General features: G+C 52.2%; 6 protein-coding genes across 6 annotated transcripts; 3 read left to right on the top strand and 3 right to left on the bottom strand.

Moving 5' to 3' along the window:
* Positions 1 to 1034: 1034 nt before the first annotated feature.
* On the top strand, positions 1035 to 2889 carry E0L32_002092 (uncharacterized protein; the record flags this gene model as incomplete). The annotated part of the gene is made up of 4 exons (XM_031136245.1): positions 1035 to 1221; positions 1309 to 1981; positions 2040 to 2372; positions 2436 to 2889. The coding sequence occupies 4 exons, from the start codon at positions 1035 to 1037 to the stop codon at positions 2887 to 2889; spliced, it is 1647 nt and encodes a 548-aa protein (XP_030989200.1).
* A 230-nt stretch (positions 2890 to 3119) lies between these two features.
* On the bottom strand, positions 3120 to 3653 carry E0L32_002091 (uncharacterized protein; the record flags this gene model as incomplete). Its single annotated transcript, XM_031136244.1, has 1 exon — positions 3120 to 3653. The coding sequence occupies one exon, from the start codon at positions 3651 to 3653 to the stop codon at positions 3120 to 3122; it is 534 nt and encodes a 177-aa protein (XP_030989199.1).
* A 391-nt stretch (positions 3654 to 4044) lies between these two features.
* On the top strand, positions 4045 to 6271 carry E0L32_002090 (uncharacterized protein; the record flags this gene model as incomplete). Its single annotated transcript, XM_031136241.1, has 6 exons — positions 4045 to 4109; positions 4163 to 4280; positions 4330 to 5007; positions 5059 to 5353; positions 5655 to 5758; positions 5798 to 6271. The coding sequence occupies 6 exons, from the start codon at positions 4045 to 4047 to the stop codon at positions 6269 to 6271; spliced, it is 1734 nt and encodes a 577-aa protein (XP_030989198.1).
* Positions 6272 to 6390: 119 nt separating this feature from the next.
* On the bottom strand, positions 6391 to 9015 carry E0L32_002089 (uncharacterized protein; the record flags this gene model as incomplete). The annotated part of the gene is made up of 1 exon (XM_031136240.1): positions 6391 to 9015. One exon carries the CDS (start codon positions 9013 to 9015, stop codon positions 6391 to 6393), a length of 2625 nt encoding a protein of 874 aa, XP_030989197.1.
* Positions 9016 to 9478: 463 nt separating this feature from the next.
* Positions 9479 to 14344, bottom strand: E0L32_002088 (uncharacterized protein; the record flags this gene model as incomplete). Its single annotated transcript, XM_031136239.1, has 8 exons — positions 9479 to 10217; positions 10287 to 11067; positions 11128 to 11473; positions 11534 to 11599; positions 12026 to 12449; positions 12498 to 13312; positions 13381 to 14217; positions 14267 to 14344. 8 exons carry the CDS (start codon positions 14342 to 14344, stop codon positions 9479 to 9481), a joined length of 4086 nt encoding a protein of 1361 aa, XP_030989196.1.
* Positions 14345 to 16391: 2047 nt separating this feature from the next.
* E0L32_002087 (uncharacterized protein) lies at positions 16392 to 18066 on the top strand (the record flags this gene model as incomplete). Its single annotated transcript, XM_031136238.1, has 2 exons — positions 16392 to 16991; positions 17041 to 18066. 2 exons carry the CDS (start codon positions 16392 to 16394, stop codon positions 18064 to 18066), a joined length of 1626 nt encoding a protein of 541 aa, XP_030989195.1.
* Between the last annotated feature and the right edge of the window lie 758 nt (positions 18067 to 18824).

Genomic DNA, 18824 nt, shown 5'->3' with positions numbered 1-18824 from the left:
AAGCGAAGCCTTCGGCTCCGACCCGTTCAGCTGAAGATACTCATCTTGGTCCAGACCTGGACAAGGCGGATTCTTCCCTCCCAGGCTGTCCAAGCGAACAGCGGTCCAACCAAGCCACCTCCCAAACCCCATGCATGGACACACGGACAACTGGTTTGGATTGCCTGGAGAGCTGGATATGCACTGTACTCCGTAGGTGTCTCTCATAAACTACCTACGGAGTACCTACAGAGTACCTACCTGCTGCACCTAGGTCAGCGGTGGGTGCTGCCCCTTCCCTCGCTTTTCTGGTGAGATCAACTCGGACTCTGCGTACACCAGCCACCAGCCACCATCCAGCGTCAGCTTTAGATCCCCAAGTCCACGTCGCCCACCCACAGACTCGGCATCAAGCGCGATTGCTTCATCTCGAACGCATGGCAGAATGCTTCCCATCCATAGCATTCAGATGGAATACTTCACTATCTTATAGCGTTCGTCATCCGAGAGGTTCCTGCTAATGTGGCTTGCTGTATCATGAAAGACCAAACCTGCCACCGATTCGCGTCTTCCAGTTGCTGGCAGGGCTGAAAATAGCCGCCGTATCAAAGCGCTCGAGGCGCTTTTGCCCTGGCAAAGGGCCCTAATCTCTCCGTGTAACCGCTCATTTCAAACAAGAGGCGCAGCAGTCTGGCCGTGGTTGGTCAGATGGGTTGCAGGGACAGCATGATAGCAGCACCCTTGACCGGATGTGGAATTGGGCTCATCCCCAAGTCCGTTATTAATACTGCCCTCCCCTAAGGACGCCTGCCCCGACTGTAGACCAGCCCAGTCGCCCCAACCAGAAGACGGTGCAGGCTCGCGGCATTGGGCCGGGAGAATGGTCGCCAGGGGCCAAGGGCCGAGGATACTGCCCTGCTTGTCGTGGGGGCGATGGCAGCAGCCGCTATAGAAGCGTTGAACCTGCCCAGTCTATTAGCTGCATCTGTAGACGCATTTTCCGCCTTCCACTTCTCACACCTGGAGCAGGCCGCTTGGAGAGGAGCTTGATACTGATGGATGCGCCCCCGCCAGACCAGTTTTACAGGCGTGCAAAGGCAGCTGGTAAGAGAGAGATCATGACTTCCCGCATGTCGCCACGTCTTTCTGAAGACGCATCTATCCTAGTTGCCGTTGTGAACGACCGATTATACATCGAGGGTGGAGAGATCGTCGTAGCGGGGGAAGAGAATCCGAGACCAGGTAAACAGATCGCTAGCTTTTTCTCATGCTGTCTTTACTAAAGGTTACTCTTTGATGTAGTAAACGCAACCCTCTCTATATCTCTAGCCACCCCCTGGAAGCCCTCGACTCTTATTTTGAGACACATTGCCAAAAGGTCAGTCCCGGCGGTCAACAGCCCTCAATTATGGGTTCACTCAGAATCGAACACACTGCTCAGTTGGGGAGGAGAGGGTCCAGAAGGTGACGTAGCTGGAGCAAAGGCAAAGAAGCTCTGGGCGCTGAATCCAGACGCCAACGGCGAGGGGGCATGGAAGGAGCAGGACCCCGCCAACCCGAGCGACTTTGCCTCGATACGCCGCGTTGTGTATGGCTCCTCGACGACCTGCGCGAATGTCGCCCTCCACCAGGGAGGATTTGGTACCTATACGACCGACAGCTATTTCCAAGGCACGAGTCGCTATCCGGTCTCCGGACTAGCTCTATTCGACATGGCTTCGAAGACTTGGTCGAATAGAACGGACCCTATCCCTCCTCAGGTGGGCCAGTTCTGGGGTTCAGCTGTGTGCATGCCCCCTGGGGTTGCTTCGAAACACCTCGCCTTCTTCATGGGCGGGCAGAGGCAGCTGGATACTGCAAACTTTGCGTCGTTCAGCAACGTCACCTTCTACGACCCGCAAGCGGACAAGTGGCGCTGGCAGATGGCCTCGGGGTCGATTCCACCACCCCGGTCCATGTTTTGTTCTGTCGGTGTGGCTAGTCGGAACGGAACTTATGAGATGTAAGTCAAGTACTCGTACATGGCATCAGACGATGTACCGAATTAACCTGGCTCCTAGCTTCATGTATGGGGGCATCAATGAGTCTGCCCGGAAGGAAGGCGCATATGGAGACATCTACGTGCTAACCATCCCGGGATTTCGATGGTTCAAGGCCAATGTTGACAGTCCCGGGCGATGGCTCCACGGTTGCGCGGTGGCTGGGAATCGTCAGATGATTTCTGTCGGCGGGCTGGAGACACCCGGTCCCTTCTGGACCGGTGCTGGTCCGGACCCATGGTCTCAGGGCATCGGCGTGCTCGATCTATCGACTCTAGCCTGGAGCGATGGGTATGATCCTCAAGCTGCGGCTTATGAGAGTCCGATTGACGTAAACCAGTGGTATTCGAGCGGGTGAGCCGGCCTTCCAAGAGTATTGACCCAATTGACAGAATTTCTGAGACTAAATAATTGCAGCGGGCTTGACACAGTGTCTTGGGACTCGAAAGAAGTCCGAGATCTATTTCTTACCAACTTGGCGCCAGACAGAAGTTCCCACCCATCAAACAGTTCGGCATCAACAAACAACCCCCTCAAGTCACAAGAAAAAAGGCCTGTCGCTACAATAGTAGGCGGCATAATCGGAGGTGTCGCCACCCTGGCTTTGGTTGGAGTTCTGCTATGGTGGTATTTGAGACGGCAGCGCCAAGCACGAGCCGCTCTGGCTCTTGAAGAACAATGCGTTAGCCTCCCCAACGAGCTGGAAACCAAAGATGAGGTCCATTACCTGGATGATGGAAACAAGTCTCCCTTCGCAGAGCTGTCCAGTGCCACCCGGCAAGAACTACACGCCGAGTGTAGACATGAACTACCTAGCAAGAGCAATAGTCACGAGATGCTCGGCGAATGGCATAGGGCGGAGCTGCCGTAAGCTAAGAGGCTATTGTCATTGTTCTCAGCGAGATGTTCATCTTCAAGCAATTAGCGATAAATCAGGTTTAAGCCCGGGGCTGAGTTGGTTCCCCCTAGTACAAAAAGGAAATTTCATGTTGATAACAAGCGCCTAGAACTTTGATTAACACGGATGCGCCATTATCTATTCTATAGCGCCTGTCAGAAATGCAACCATCTATGTGATAGACCCATCAAATAAGTCTGAAATCATTGGTGAATTTTCTTAGACATGTTGATAAAGCCTTGACCATGGTTTGGGTAGTACCGCTCTGTCTCCTCAAAACCGAGTGACCTGTAAAGTGAGATGGCTGCGGTCATTGACTCGAGCGTGTCGAGGAGTGCCTCGTTGTAACCTTGGTCCTTCGCGGCTCGGAGAGCTTCAACCACCAACCGCCTCGCAATATTCCGTCCTCTGGCAGAGGGATAGACGTAGAGCCGCTTCAACTCGCAGTATTTAGCATCGGCCCGTCTTTTGGTTCGGAACTCCGGCTGCAAATCGAGCGGTCTCATAGCAATGCAGCCAAGCACTTCCTGTGAGCAAGGATCGCACGCGAGCAAGAGGGCGCCTTTGGGAGCGGCATATTTGCCGGGCAAGGTGCTGATCTCGGTCCCAAAATCTTGGAAGGCCAGGTCCATGTTCAGCCACTCCGTGTATGCGCGGAAGCAACTCGTGGCCGCATCAATGTCCGATACTGAGATGGCCTGTCGAATCACCAAGTCTTGGGGGGGAGGGTTCGGCATGGTCTTCTGTGGTGACGCTACAGCGTTATCAAGGGTGTCTCAGCTAACATGGCACTCTCTTAAAATGAAACTGTGAGAGTTCACTGTACACAGTCTGAATATGACTGAGAAGCTGAGGGCCGTTGTCGGCGTGAGCTGGAAACGGCCGAAGATGACTCAGCAATGGACTTCTAGAATTACTAGAATTCCGGGCGGTCACTCGGGGCAGAATCAAAAGGCCGATCAGGGGCCGGATGACCACTGCTCCTTCAAGCTCTATCCTGCGAACAGGTCTCGGCCGTTGTTGTGATTGCTGACGAGGCCAATGGCAACGGGGCCAGGCATTCATCCGAATTCCAGTACCGGCTTTGGCTTGCTCCGCTGCCCGGTACCTCCAGACCTCCCTGACACCATGTCGGTTCTCACCACCTCTGACGTCGAACTTCCGCCCTCAGTGGGAAAGGCAAAATCTGTAGCGTAAGTGCAGTGCTTCATTAGCATGGCCGGTACTGATCTAACACTCAGTCAAGTTGTCGCAAATGCCATTCTCGAAAAGTCAAATGCCCAGGAGGCCAGCCCTGCATGACCTGTGTACAAATGGCCTGTCAAGACGAGTGTGTCTACCCCAAACGTGATAGACAGATCAGAGTCAGTGAAAGGTTTGCTTGGCTTCTCTCCCTAAACGGTGTAGTTGTAGAGTCTCATGTTGACAGCCCATAGCTATCTCAACTCTATCGTGCAACAGAATCACGCTCTGCGAACGACCATTCGCTCGTTACAGGCCAGGGAGACTGCCCCCCTATTATTTCATACCGTCTCAAAACCCGAGGAGCATGCAACCACCCCAGATGAAGACTCAAGCCAAAACCCGGTCCTCGGCGATAATCCGTGGTTCGTTCAGCAGGTTTCATTCAGTGTTCCTCTTCGAGTCGGCGAAGGAGCAGACACAGCATTCGCTACCCGATTTCGTCAATCGGTCTTGAACGTTCCTACCAGACATCCTCCTCGCATTCAATACCCTACTGAGACGCAAATCGCAATCCTATCTGAGACTGGGGTCTCAACCCCAAGTGCGACAAGAGCACATTTCCTTGTGCAAGCGGCGTTGGCCAACATTGACAACGGCTACCACATTGTGCGCAGCCGCTCTGTCTGGGCTCTCCTGGACCGGTTCCTCGAAGGAAATAAAACTTTAGATTCCCTTTCGCAGAGCAAGATCTTTGCACTATTTGCTATGGGTGAGCTATACTCAAGTCACTGCCGAGCATCGGACGCCCATCCGCCCGGCCTTCAGTACTTTAGTCTCGCCTTCAAGTCATATGGATGTCTCCTCGAACGTCCGTCCGTGGACAGTATTGAGGTTACGCTGCTTCTGGTAAGCTTTTGTTCGCGCCTTCTAGAAGCTTCGACTGATCAAATCCTGTAGTCCTTGTATTCTCTCTGCATCAATAGGTGGCATTCGGCATATTTTCTAGCGAGCTCCGCACTTCGTCATTGTGCTGTAATGGGCCTGCATTTCAACATCCCAGAGGCAAGCATTCCGGACGCTGCGACTAGGGAACACCTGCGTCGGGTATGGTGGACCTCATACATACTGGAAATCATCTGCGCCGTCAACGCGGGGCAGATGCTTCGGATAGAAGATGACGAGGTTTTGGTAGATCCTCCAACCAACGCTGGTCTTGCCGAGGCGGATCAAGCCGACTTTGCAGATCCCGGTTGTATGTGTGCGACGATCCGATTAGTAAAACTATTAAGGGGAATCAGAAGCTCTCTTTATGGTCGGGGAAGACACGACGAGCCCTTTTTACGGCGGGTCCAGGCTGCGCTGCGAGACCTCAAGCACTGGCATCAAAGTCTACCAGAGAACCTGCTAGTGGACACTACATCGAGCCATTGTCGGCGCGAGGATGTCAAGTCTTTACATTTACTTTTTAACCAAGTAAGCAATTCCCCGATTAGATTCAGGCGGGCTGAGGATGTTCTAACACTGGTAGTGCGTGATCATCACCACTCGTCCAGTTCTCCTGGACATGGTCCGACTGCGCCAAAGAGGAAGTCCTGTTGGACAAGTAAAGATGAGCACGGGTACTTCAGATGCTTTAGGTGCACTGTCACAAGCGTGCGTAAGCTCAGCAAGACACACTTACTCAATCCTAACGCAGTCGTGGATTGACGGGTCATTCAAGACATTCGACTATACTCAGACCCAGTATCTGTTTTCCGTAGCCACGATACACGCCGTATCTAACTTTCTGCATGGCCCCGGTGGTTCAAAAGACCAAGATGCTTTCGAGTTCGCTCAGCAGTTGATGCAGGAACTGGTCAGATCTGGAAGCGTAGTGGCGGCAGAGTTCTCACAACATCTTGAAGCGATCAAGGGAGACATGCAGGGTGTCCTGTCACAGGCTTCCAACGCAGACTCTAGACCGACCGACGTTCAGCATGCGTCCAGGCTTCCCGCAAATTCCATACGCACAGACGTTGACTCTTTCACTGCCCAAATCTCGGATGCAGTTCTAAATGAACCTAATCTGGAGGCTTTCTTATCGCAACGTGGACCTGGGTCAGACGAAGGCAAGTACTTGGATTCATCGCAGCTGGAAGATCTTTACTGGCCGATAATGGACTTTACTTGATCAAGCATGCCATGAACAACATTCATTACATTTTGTGATGAAGCTCACGACTGAGGCCCATGGAATTCAATCTATAGGATATCATAGGAAACAATACTCGTTTTATTTATACTAGCTTCCTATCCCTCAACGACCTTCCATGTCAACTTACCATCGTTACCACTAACTTCGACAACTTTTTGCACACCCGGCACGATATCAAACCCATTGTCACTCAACTTAAGGCCAGGAACCTCGTCGAACACAAAGCCTTTGACGGGCTTCTTGGCCGAAATCTCCACCTTGCCGCTCTTAACTTCCGACACCTCCAGTCCTCTATCGGACAAGTCGAGGTACTTGATCGGGTCCGGCCAGGACATATCCTCGTGCAGGACAGTCTTCCCATCCTCGCCCAGAAGCGTAGCATGGATGACTATGGCGGACGACTCACTCTTGCCGTTTTCAGCAGGTACGTCGAGCTTCTGCTTGGCCACGACGTCCGTCGTAGCATTGGCCAGGATGTTAATCTCCTTGGTCAACGGCTCCAGCAAGTCCCTCCCGGTGTCAACGCTGATGAACCTGACCACGATGGTACCCTTTCTGCCTTGAGGCCTCGAGTTGGCAGTCCAGACATCATACACCACGTCCTCGTTGGCGAGCCGAGGATTGACATGGGCGGTGTTTCTCTTCCACGTCTCGTCCATTGGCCGCGTCGTGCAGTCAAAGAACTTGCGGCTCACGCCAACCGCAATCGGGGCCATGAGTCGCTTCACAGCGTAATGTGACGGCTTCGGCACGAGGTTGTAATCAGCCAGTGACCAACTGATCCCAGGCCAGCTATCATTCAGCATCCACACAAGCACGCCTCCGCATTGTCTCTGGCCTGGGACCCCCCACATCTTGCGCCACATCTTGTACGCCCAGGTCACACCATCCGACTGCATTACCTGCGTCAGGTGCGCCAAGGCGGCCAAGTCAAACTTGAGGCGGAAATTCACGCCTGTATAGCCTAGGAGATGGCGTTCGTGACCAATGTCCTTGTTGTGAAAGTCCATCGTGCGCGATCCAACATGGCGCTGCGTCGGGTCCGTGATGAACTTTTCGAGCGTGTGCATGTGCGGGTAGGCCTCGAGCCCGAACTCGGACACAAAGCGGCCCCCTAATTGCGGCAGGTGCTGGTAAGGGGCTATCACCCCGTGCCAGATATTCCACTGATGCACGTCGCCTACCGTCGGATCGACAACCTGGGTAGTAGAAAGGCCGTTGCCCCAGGGGCAGCTGGGGCGGTATATTGTGCCCTTGGTCTCTTCATCAATGACTTTAGGGAGCAGATGTTCGTAGATGTAGCGTGCAGGAAAGTTTGTCTTGAGCCATGACTCCGGGTCCTTGTCATTGAACGTGTACTCGAGATTGTATCTCTCGATGAGCTGGTAGTCTTCGTTGTTGCCGGCCCAGATGATCAGCGACGGGTGGTGTCTGAGGCGACGTACATTCTGCCGGGCCTCAAGTTCGATACTCTTCAGGAACTCAGGGTAGGTCGGGTAGCTGGCACAGGCAAAGCCGAAGTCTTGCATAGACAGTACTCCAAATTCGTCGCAGGCAGCAAAGAACGCGTTGGACTCGTAGATACCACCACCCCAGACCCGGATTAGTGTCTGATTGCCTTCGGCCGCCAGTTTAACCCACTCGCGGTACTTGTCGTCGGTAATGCGAGTAGGGAAGCTGTCGCCAGGGATCCAGCAAGAGCCACCAGCGAAAATATCGACTTTGTTGACTCGGAAGTAGAATGAGGTCCCGCACTTGTCTTCCTCCTGGATCAACTCCGCCTTACGGAAGCCGATGCGCTTCTCTACTGCGTCAAGGGTCTGTGTGCCCTCTTGAGATTGGAGCGTTACTTTCAAGGTGTACAGCGGCTGCTCGCCGTAATTTCGCGGCCACCAGAGCTTAAAATGATCGAGACTGAACGACACGTCGTAAATTGATTCGTCCGGGTCTGGTCCAGGAGTAGCAGACTCCAGCTTCTTGCTGTAGACAACCTTGCCATCAAGCGCGAGCTCAATTTCTGCGGCCCCAGCTTGTTTCCCAGCTGTTGCGATGGCTATCTTGATATCGGCGGTCTTGAGATCCTTGCCGAGAGTATAATCAATTGCAACGTCCTCGATACGAGTGGAGTAGACCTCTAGTGACACGGGCTTCCAGATACCGCAACCCAGTGTGATCGGGCCCCAATCCCAGCCCCAGTGGTACTGCGCTTTGCGCACGGGGCCTCTGCTAAGCTCGGTCTGATGCACAATCCATCTGTGCTCCGGGTGATCCTTGAGTAGTTGCAAGCCTTTCTGGCGTGCCGACTCGAACCGGACCTCCAGGGTGTTCTTGTCGCCGACAAGGTGGCCGTCCACGTTGATGCGGTGGGACACAAACATATTGTCCGATTTCAGGACCTCTTTGCCGTTGATAAGAACAGTAGCAAATGTGTCGAGACCCTCGAATATGAGATCAGTGGTCCTACCCTCGTCGCCATAGCCAGCTGGAGCGGCGAAGGTGGTGTGGTAGATCCAGCCACACTCGCCGATCCACCGGGCGTCCAGCTCGTTGAGGTCCAGGTACGGATCAGCAATCTTTCCGTTTTCCAAGAGGTCCAGATAAACCTCGGAAGGGAGTTGACGCGCCGGTAGGACACCGAGATCGCGCGTCTCGGGAATATGGTCGGAGTTGACTGGGGAGAACTCCCAGCCGGAGCGAAGAGTGGTCACCGCCTTGGCCATTGTCGACAGCCGGAGCAACAACAGGAAGCAAATGAAAGGGAGGGAAACAGAAAGAAACTTCGAGTTCGAGCTCGACGAAGCAAATAAAGGCTAGCGGTGATGAATTAAGAATAGGTACTGAGGCAGAAACGCGGGGTTCGAAAGATCGACGGACTGGAAGTCGCTCCTCACTCTCACCCCGATTTGCGGACCCGGCATGGGCGTCGCCTTTGCGGGCCACAACGCCGAGAGCGGAAAAGCTCCACTCGTGGATGTCAAAACCTGCGGATAAAGGGACCATGGGCGGAAAAGAATTCACCATGGGCGCAGTGACTGGCTTTATACAACAGTCTGATCTTTGTGTATTCTATCGGCAAACACGCCGACCTACCCACCAGAGAGTGCAGGACTAGGAACAAACCACATAAATAAAAAAGCAAGAGAAATAAACTCCAACAAGTGTGAATACTCGTAACAGCACAACCTAACGTATCCGAAATATACCCAGCTCGGTCTCCAAGTCTATGTGGCGCTTCTGAATGAACCCGACACCGACTCTGGCATAAGCAACATCCCCAGAGACAGGCATGCAGCGACAGACGAGTAACACCCAGTATATCTGGGGCTGTTCCAGGGTCAGAGGTGCCTCGCTGTTCCCGAGCACCACACATCTGAGGGGCTCCTCGAACTCTTTGCTAGGCTCATCTATAGCCAGCTCCCAATCCCTAGCGCCCGCGAGATTCCAAACTGGCGCTTCTAACTCTAGCGAAACGTCGGAACCAATTTGACTATCTGATCTCTGCTTCTCCGTGTCGTCCCGGTCAGCATTCTTGACAAACGGAGATTTGACATCCTTGAACCAATCAACCTTGCCAAAAGGGATGTCCAGGTAGTCAATGGCACCCTCGTACGCCATCCATGACCAAGAAGGTACGGGCATGCCACGGAAATCGGTGATAGGTTTAAGTCTATCGCCAGCCCGTCTCCATAGCAAAGACCTATGCAGGTACTCGTCGAATATACCCACGCCGCCCGTGGTGTCAAATGCAGTGATGAGTCTGCTCTCGAGGCCTCGAATGGCAATGGGCCGGTCAGACGGAAATGACAAGCCCAGTCGAGAGTATCGCTGGTACAAGTCCTGAAAAATCTCGATCTTCTGCCCCTTGACATATTTGTCGACAGACTGTGGGAAGTTGGGGTCGCCGAGAAAGGATGCCTTGCGACTGTAAATGTCGCCAACCTCGTTAAATTTGGGCCCCATGTACTCGATGCTGGGAGATGTCTGTACTTACTTTTTCATTCTGGTCATGGTCTCGCATCGGACGCCACCTCCGCACTCCCAGTATGACTGCCTTTCGGCAAAGTAGATGGTCCGCCGCGATAAAGCGCGCTCCTGCAGAACCCAACCCCGCTGGTTGAGCTCGCTCTGGTCCACATCCCGAAAGAAGTCGTCGATGGCCTCGCACGCAAAGTAATTCGGGCCGCCACTGTTGGGTCCAGGCAGTGTCGCAATTCGTCTTGCGGGCCGCTTTTTGAGAAAGCCGTCGGCGCTGCCAGTCGAGCAGCTCGCTGCGATCGTGCAGTACGCGGAGCTGAAAACTTGTTCCATGAGCCTGGACTCTCGGTTCCAGTCGTCGGCATCGTCTTGAACGATACAAACAGAGTCAATCCACAGGAAATAGAGGCCTAGGCCACGGGCGATGCGTACGGCGTTCTGGAATGTTGTCGGGAGATCCGTTACTGGGAATCCTTCTCTCAATTGCTCGATATTGGAATTCAGAGTGCGGAACTCAGTCACTGTTGGTGATGGGTTCCATCTGTGTGATAGCGCAATATACTCGAGTGGCTGGACCGGACCCTCCTGGTGCGTCACGAGTCTCACACTGTCATTGGTTTCGTCTCGAAGATCCAACAGGCGTGTTGGCACAAAATTTCCTGTGTCACGATAACATTGGTGGTGCTTGTCGCAGTCTTGCATCCATGCCCGCATAATACTCAAGTGCACCTCGCTCCCAGCATTGGATAACTCTGGAAGCCCTATCTGAACATGCTGCAGCGAAATATCATGGTCTCCTAAGCGTGTCAACGGGGTATACCGCAGATAGCAAGGCACTCAGCGCTTGAAGAACTTACCAGGCAATCTGTAAAGATTGATGACAGGCTTCTTCCGGTCACTCTCAAGAGTGAGGTAAGAGCCTGATCGTATGAATCGAATATGGCGTTTGTCTTGATCACCAACTCGCCCCTCGAGTCCTCCGAGAAGTAGGGTACAGAGACCACAGCCTTGACCAACGCTCTCTGCTAATTCAGCCCGTGAGTATTGAAAACCGCAAACAGGTGACCAAAGTGGTAGATTGTGGCATCGCCCACAGAGCCTGGAGGGATTGGCCCAGGATCCGGAATGGGGACGGACATCCAAGCCTATAAAGACTAATTTTGCAAGTTTCTCATCGGGTGTGTAATCCCACAGATCGTTCAGCTGAATCGATATTAACGCAAAGCACCGGGACCTGGAGCAATCGAGTCTTTCTATGCTTACTGGCTGAGCAAAAGCCCATGTCAGGGGGTCATCCATTACCATGACATGGGAGGTGAAACTCACTGACTGTGAGTTTCTGTCAGCCACAATCAACGCCAAACAAAATTACTCACACATGTTGGAACAGAGGCTTGGGGGACGAACAAACTATTCCAATTTTTTATCAGTCTCCAGCAGCCCCAAAGCAGTAAAGATCTGGAATTTCACCTTCTTGAAATTGGTATCCAGAGCATGGTTAGTTGAGGCGCGGTCGCATCTCACCGGATTTATATGCATCCACTCACGGTATACTTGCCATACAGTGCCATCAGATTTATCGTCCTCGAGTGTTTAACAGTGGGGACTTACATCCTTGAGAAACAGACATTGTAAGCCTGTGAATGGATTTCATCTTCAGCCCGGAGAACCCACATTGCGCTATGGCACACAATGTCAGCAACGTTCATGATAGTTGGAAGTGCATAGAATTGAAAATAAAAAGAATACCCATACTTTCAAAGTGCGAACAGCAAGATTCATGCCTGTGCCCTTAGGAGAGGATGGATGGAGTGCAGTGCGCGACTGGTCCAAGTATTCTCGTGCAATAGGATCGATGAGTTCGTGCTCAAGGTCGGCAAAAATACTGTCCAAGGCACGCCTTATGGGTCGTGCATAGCGGCGACCGGGCCTGGTGGGATTCATCTGGAGATCTTGATCAGTTGTTGTCGGTGCCCGATGAATAGTCGCTGGACGGATGAGCACTTTGGGCACTGCCGTACTCTGACCCTCGTCCCCTGCAGCTCCCAACTGAGCTGCTGGGTTGGGCGCTTGCTGTACTGAACCAAACGGTCCCGAAGGGCTGCTGCCACTCTCTGCCTGGTGACGCATACATCGACAATTCGAGGCTTCCTTGGCTGCAGGTCTCTCATAATTTTCGCTGCTTAGGTCGATAACTAACATGTCGTTAGAAATCAAATCGACAAACCTACGAATAGCTGTGTTATTCGAGCAACGAGCATCTCCTCTAATTTTGGCGATAATCTTGTCCACTCTCGGATGACGTTCGATGATCTGTGAGGGCTGTCTTGACGGTTGAAGCTTCGGATCTGTTCTAGTAGTGTAGAACTTATCCTTCTCCGACTGCTCTTGAGGGCTTGTGGTGAACTCCGTCAGACCTGACACCCCATAGAGAAGCCAGATGACGAATTCCAGATAGATGCATCCCAAGGACCAGACGTCAAAACGCCACGATCTAGCTTTATTCGTATCAATCTCGGGCGCTGCGTATCTTCGAGTTGAAACCATTGTGTCGGTCGTGCCGCGCTGCTGAGTGAGTTCAGCATGGGACTTGGCTAAGCCGACGTCGATGATGACGAGTCTGATAACTGCGTCGGGTTCCGTCTTGTCTCCAGCAGGGAGGCCATCGTCTGCACTGAAACACACAATGTTTTCAGGCTTCAGGTCACCATGTCGCAGGTTGACATCCGAAAGCTCGTTGATGGCGTCGGCCAAACAGACCAGTTGTCTAAAGACACTCACAAAGTAGCCTCGAGTCCTTGGCACTGTCTCTTGGCGGGTCCAAAAGTCCCACAGATTCCCATGTTCAGCCCAGGGAAACAAGAACGAGTGGTTAGTCCCGCTCTCGTCGAAGATGTAAGCGATGGCTTTGACCAAGTGCACACTTGAAAGGCGCTTGATTTCCTCGAGTGCTGAGGCCTCCTTGCCGGCGTCGTCAGCCTTCTCGGACATCAACTTCTTGAAAGCAACTCGGGGGTTGCCCTTCTGGTCTCTCGCAGTTTGCTAGAACCACGTCAGTTTTGTTGAAACGTTTCAGCTGCCGTTGCATTCATATGTAGGGATATTCTCACAATAGTCGCTGGGAAACAGTCCCGATGGATGGTTCTCTCCTCTACACAGCTGTAATTTGTATCGCCGTCCTTTAGTTTCCGGCGGACCTCGGTGAATGGCAGAGGTGTTTTCCCTAGTATTTGGTATCGAAATTGATTCTCGACGAATATTTGCGGTAAGAATAGCCACTGGTAATCACAGAACATCTCGGCGTCGCGGCGTCGCCTCCAGACTTTGTCACAGAACTTTTTTTCCAGGGCGTTGGAGTTGCCAGCCACAGGACGATATGGTTTGACAACAAAATCTCTTCCCAGCCCATTGATCTTAACGGGAAGATAGCCGTCGTCGATCTTCTCCTCATAGAATAACTCGATCAAGTCAGGCTCTTCCAGCATGATAAGTGTGGCGAAGATCGCGAGCGCATGCTCTGTGACGTAATTGGCGATTTTCCCTTCAAGCCCGCGACAACATTCTGCACCCTCAATGATTGCACGCACAACGCCGACATTCAGGTGGGCCTTCAGTTCAGAGTGTGCTATGAAACGTTCTTGGGGCTTCTCTGGTTCTCTTTCCCGAACTCCAGTGAATATTGTGCGAAGTTTATTGAGTTCGCCAGCCATGGTAGGGCCCTTCCCAGTCTTCTTCTGCTTGGTACGTGCCTTCTTTTCGAGAAACGATGGCGGTTCAGTATTGGATTCAAAAGTCTGGAAGGGATGGTACTCTTCATGACATCCTTCGGGCTGTTCGCAAGTGCTCTGAAAGATGTGGCCTGCAAGATCAAGCTGCTCGTTGTTGCCCGACTTGAGACACAAGGGGCGGAATACCCTTTGAATGATATGCAATTGTCTCTCCAAGAACTGCCTCAAAGTCTGCGGCGATTTGAACAAGGATCAGGACTCCGCATACCGCATTTCCTGCAGAAGAAACAACACACACCTTGAACACAAAGCCGGACCAATAACAAATGCTTCGCTTTCTTCTCATCGGGAACGAATATGCCTGTATCTAACCGGCCGTATCATAAAAAGGCGCAAGGCAGAATTGTATGTTCTGACGTGGACTCATGTGGGGGGCGTTGGCCGAAACAGGCCTTCTTATTTGGCAAAGCAGAGCATAAACCCGCCTCGGAATGCAGGATCGTGCCGCCATGAAGCCCCTCATCTAGGGGAAAGTATGACTGGACCGGATGGCAGCTGTAAGCTCCGAAGCATGGAGATATGCAGAACCACAAGAAGCAAGTCACTAAGACTCATGGAGCGTCTCCGTGGTGGGGACCCAACGCAGTCTCAGCAGTGTGACGCCACAAGCGACAAGCCAGCACCCATGACACAGCAGTTCGCGAGTGGCAAAAAGATGTGCAGCACAAAATCCTTCTGGTGTAGCATCAAACCACCATGTGCACACCGAAATTAGTCTCCTCCCTTCCGATTGTAGCAAATTCTCTGTCATGCTCGTCCGATACCGTCGACTATCGGGCTCTGATTCATTTGTCTCATCGACCGGTCGAAGGAAAACTCATCCACTGATTTCTTGACAGAGGTTTCTCTCGCTGCATGCTCAACACATTCCTCTTTGTCCGTCGTTGTACCTGCAAAAGCACGGCCAGACGGTGGAGAAGCGGGTACATGGTCACGCATGAGCGGAGGAACCCTACACATACATGTATGCATGTCTGCCCAAACATGCATTTTCGCTCAGAGTGGTGTCCATCAGGCGTGGGCTGCCATCAAATCAGTTTGAACGGGCTCCACAGCTAAGCTCGGTGGCCGTCAGAACATCGAAGTACGTACAATCGCGGTCGATTTGTTTCACCAATGGTCGGTTGAGCACACTGGCCCAGTCCCTGATTTGATGATGACGTGCAGCTGCGGGCACAGCTCATGCACTGTCGCTCTCCGAGCATGGGCTAGACGGATGATACGCGTGTCCGAGCGAACATTGAAGAAAACTTGAGTGGAACAGGAGCTTGAGCTTCCCATGTCCGGGTACCGAAGACTTCTTTCTGACCGGAAGATACCTTGGAAATGGGGGTTTGTGAAGCCAACAACCCTACCCACTTGATTGCGTCGTGACCCAATGGTTCGCGGCGTCCTTATCAGCTTTATCATTCACTCACCTCACCCCTGCAATGAGGAAAGTCGATACCACAGCTAACCGTCATCATGTGGGAGACTGGACTTCTGAATAATTCTATCCTGTACGGCGACTTTTTCTAATGCGTGCGTCGAGCACAGCCTCCAATTTATTGCTATGTTGCAAAGACCCTTGGAAGGATTCAAGGCATGCTACTAGTTCTGTCACGACGAAGGGGCTCAGAGGCACCCCCGATGCGTCAATCGGTAAGACGGAATGGTGGAGTAATGGGGGCCGGAGTGACGACTGACCACGGATATTTTGTTCCAAGGTGACCTGAGATAGATGACATCTGCCGTATGCCCCTCTGGGAATCCTTGATTGGATCAATCTACAACGGAAACTGACCTGTGAGATGGTGACCTGAAAGCCGGAATGCGATTGAATGCTTGTTTAGGTGCTTCTCTCTCGAGAAACTGGTCCCCACTCAATAGATGGCAGATGGGCATGGCGTCAGAAAGAACAAGATTCGGAATTGCCGACCTTTCCCAGATGACAATGCCGCTGTGTATCATCTACAGCATCAGACGGCAGTTCAAGGCATGGTCTCGTTGTAAGATATACCGGCTTTTGTCGCAGCCTTCTCTTTCTGGGTGTGAAAGAATCACACAAGACCGTTAGCCAACCAGCAGGAATGGAATGCAGCCGGCAGTACGGTTCTGCCTAAGTGGCGCCTGCATGGGGAGCAGCTTATCACATCGCCAAGAGGCTGATTGGTACGCGAACTGCCATACATGCCCGGATTCAGAGAGGAATGGATGGTCAGAGAGAGGCTGTGCGGGGTATGAGCATCAGCTGCTACCTGCGCAGTCCCAACATATATCTCAGTCTGGACTCGCATTGCGGCCCTTGCCAGATCCACGGGATGTCCCAACAGAACCTTCTACCTCATTCCATCATGGGCCTTCACGAGAGCACAGCTTCCATTCCTGAGCATAGTCTCTTGGATGACCTCATCAAGGCCAAAAAGAGATGTTTGATCACCGAGCACGAGTACATCCCCCCAGATGCGATACGTGTCTACATCACGCCTGAAAGGGTTAAGAAGGAGCTGCCAAACACCTGGGGTCGATGGCTGCTGCCGTGCTGGGATTGGAACCTTGAGGACACAGTCCAGCAAGCGAGCAAGGTCATCGCAATCCTGGTTCTTCTTGACAGGCTGGATTGTATTGACACGCTGCTGGCCGACGGGCTATGTGACAACGATCTTCCTTTATCAAAGAAAGGTGATGTCATTTACTCCGCATGCAACGACAAAGGGCCAATTTGGGCATTCAAGAGATGTCAGGGAATCAACTTTCCAAATAGGTTTCTACGGAATCAGTGGATGGTCTGGGTGCCGCAGGTGGGCGTCAACCCCGATCAGACTATTAAGCTCCCCATTTCTGGGCCACATGGCCTGCCCTTTGACTGCACCGAGGCGGATGCGACGAAGTACAGCATCGTTTACAAGGCAGAACTCTGGCCGTCACATCAGGTGGAACACAATGACGACAGGGTGAGTTCATATTGACTTGATTTGGTCACACCTACTCACATGGAGACAGGAGGTCAAGTCCCCTGCAATGAAGGTACGCCCTGCCTGCTTTGCCATCAAACAATTCAAGGATGGGAAGACAGGACAGAAGAAACCGTTTGAGGACGAACTGCGCAACCTGATTAAGTTCACGAACTCCAACAATGATCACCTGATCAAAGTATCGGCTACGGTTGAGAAAGCGTACTGCATATTCTTCCCATGGGCTCAGGGCGGAAACCTCCACGACTTTTGGGAGAAACATGGTCCATTAAACCTGCCACGGTCAACGGATGTTTTCTTGTGGGCGCTGGAACAGCTGACAGGTCTGTCGCACGCATTAGAAGCAATTCACACTCAGAACTGTCGACATGGAGATCTAAAGCCGTCCAATATCCTCCATTTTATGGAGGGGCCTTCCCTCGGTACCTTGAAGATCGCCGATTTCGGCGTCTCCAGGATTCACAAGAATGCAACCGGCTTGAGGCACGAAGCAACTGATACCAAGGCTTCGACCAAAATTTACGAAGCTCCGGAGGCGATCGAGCGTATTCGCAGCCTAGCACCTCGGTCGCGGAAATATGACTGCTGGTCAATGGGCTGCGTCATGCTGGAATGCGTCATATGGCTTCTCTACGACTTCAAAGCCGTGGCTAGCTGCCAGATAGCACGAGGGGGTTACCAAACCTACTACCAAGAGCTTGACGACGCCAATCGAACCAGGAATGACATCGAAGATCGCGTTCAGGTCCATCCCGTGGTGTTGCATACAATTCAGGCTCTATCACACCACCCCAGATTCCCTCATTCCCCTCTACAGACTATCATCAGAATTGTGGAACGCAAGTTGCTTAAGGTCAAGCCTGAGGAGCGCGTGTCGGCGGAATTATTGCACGGGAAGCTAGTGGCCATATCTGCAGACGCCCGGCGAGATTCGTCTTCTTTCGAACGACCAGTACCTCCAACATTGGATGTACCTGATATATTCTGCTACGAAGCATCTTCGGAACAGAGGCCCAAGCCGACGTATGAAGTTACACGGGGGAGTAGCGGATGATGAGGGTGGGCCTAAGTCTAACAAACCACGTGAGGCTGTCAGAAAAACATGCCATTTGCCAAGGAGGGAGTTCTCTAAACAATATCATGACTTGTTTTGCCATTTTGTTTTGTTTTGCCACATGGATTCCGGAGTTTTGGACTGATTTGGGACATCGATACCCCAAAGGAAGTCAGGAAGGAGGTTGAACACCGCTCAACTTGGAGCATAGGGAGTTTTCAGTGTTCACCATTGATTGCCGGGGTGCACCACGTCTACCAAGCTGATTTGTTCCCACTGTATGTATGATCATCTCTATCTCATCAATATTGCAATATGCAACTATCACAATGGAGCTGAAGTGTTGAAGAGACTGCATTGCTCGGCCAGACACGTTTTCCGAAGATTAAGGGACTAGGCGCTATCCTCCTAGATGTAGTGATATCACGGCTAATGCGCTATCGGGAAACCCTTTGGGTAGTTTCGGCAGACTTTGGTCTCCACCTATCTTCCCTAGTCGGGAAACTTCATGCCTTCATATCGTGATATTGAGATAAGGCGTTCTAGTGCTATTGGAAATGCGGTCGTTTTAGGGTAAAATACGGACTGCCCTCAGGCGATGCGCATCCTCTCTCACTGGGTACCAACGGCTATTCCCGGCGAGCGATCTCGTTCTCGGTGTCAATAATGGAGCCTTTCAGATATTTTCAACTCTGGTGGGTCCATAATGATATACAAGAGAATGGCTTTATAAGTGACGCCTGTGGCTGTTTCAAGAG

The sequence above is a fragment of the Thyridium curvatum genome (genome assembly GCF_004353045.1).
Source record: "Thyridium curvatum strain D216 chromosome Unknown NODE_8_length_716436_cov_74.480370, whole genome shotgun sequence".
In the NCBI taxonomy this organism is placed as follows: Eukaryota; Fungi; Ascomycota; class Sordariomycetes; order Thyridiales; family Thyridiaceae; genus Thyridium; species Thyridium curvatum.
Note: the sequence above shows the minus strand (reverse complement) of the source record. Positions and strands in the feature narration are given on the sequence as shown.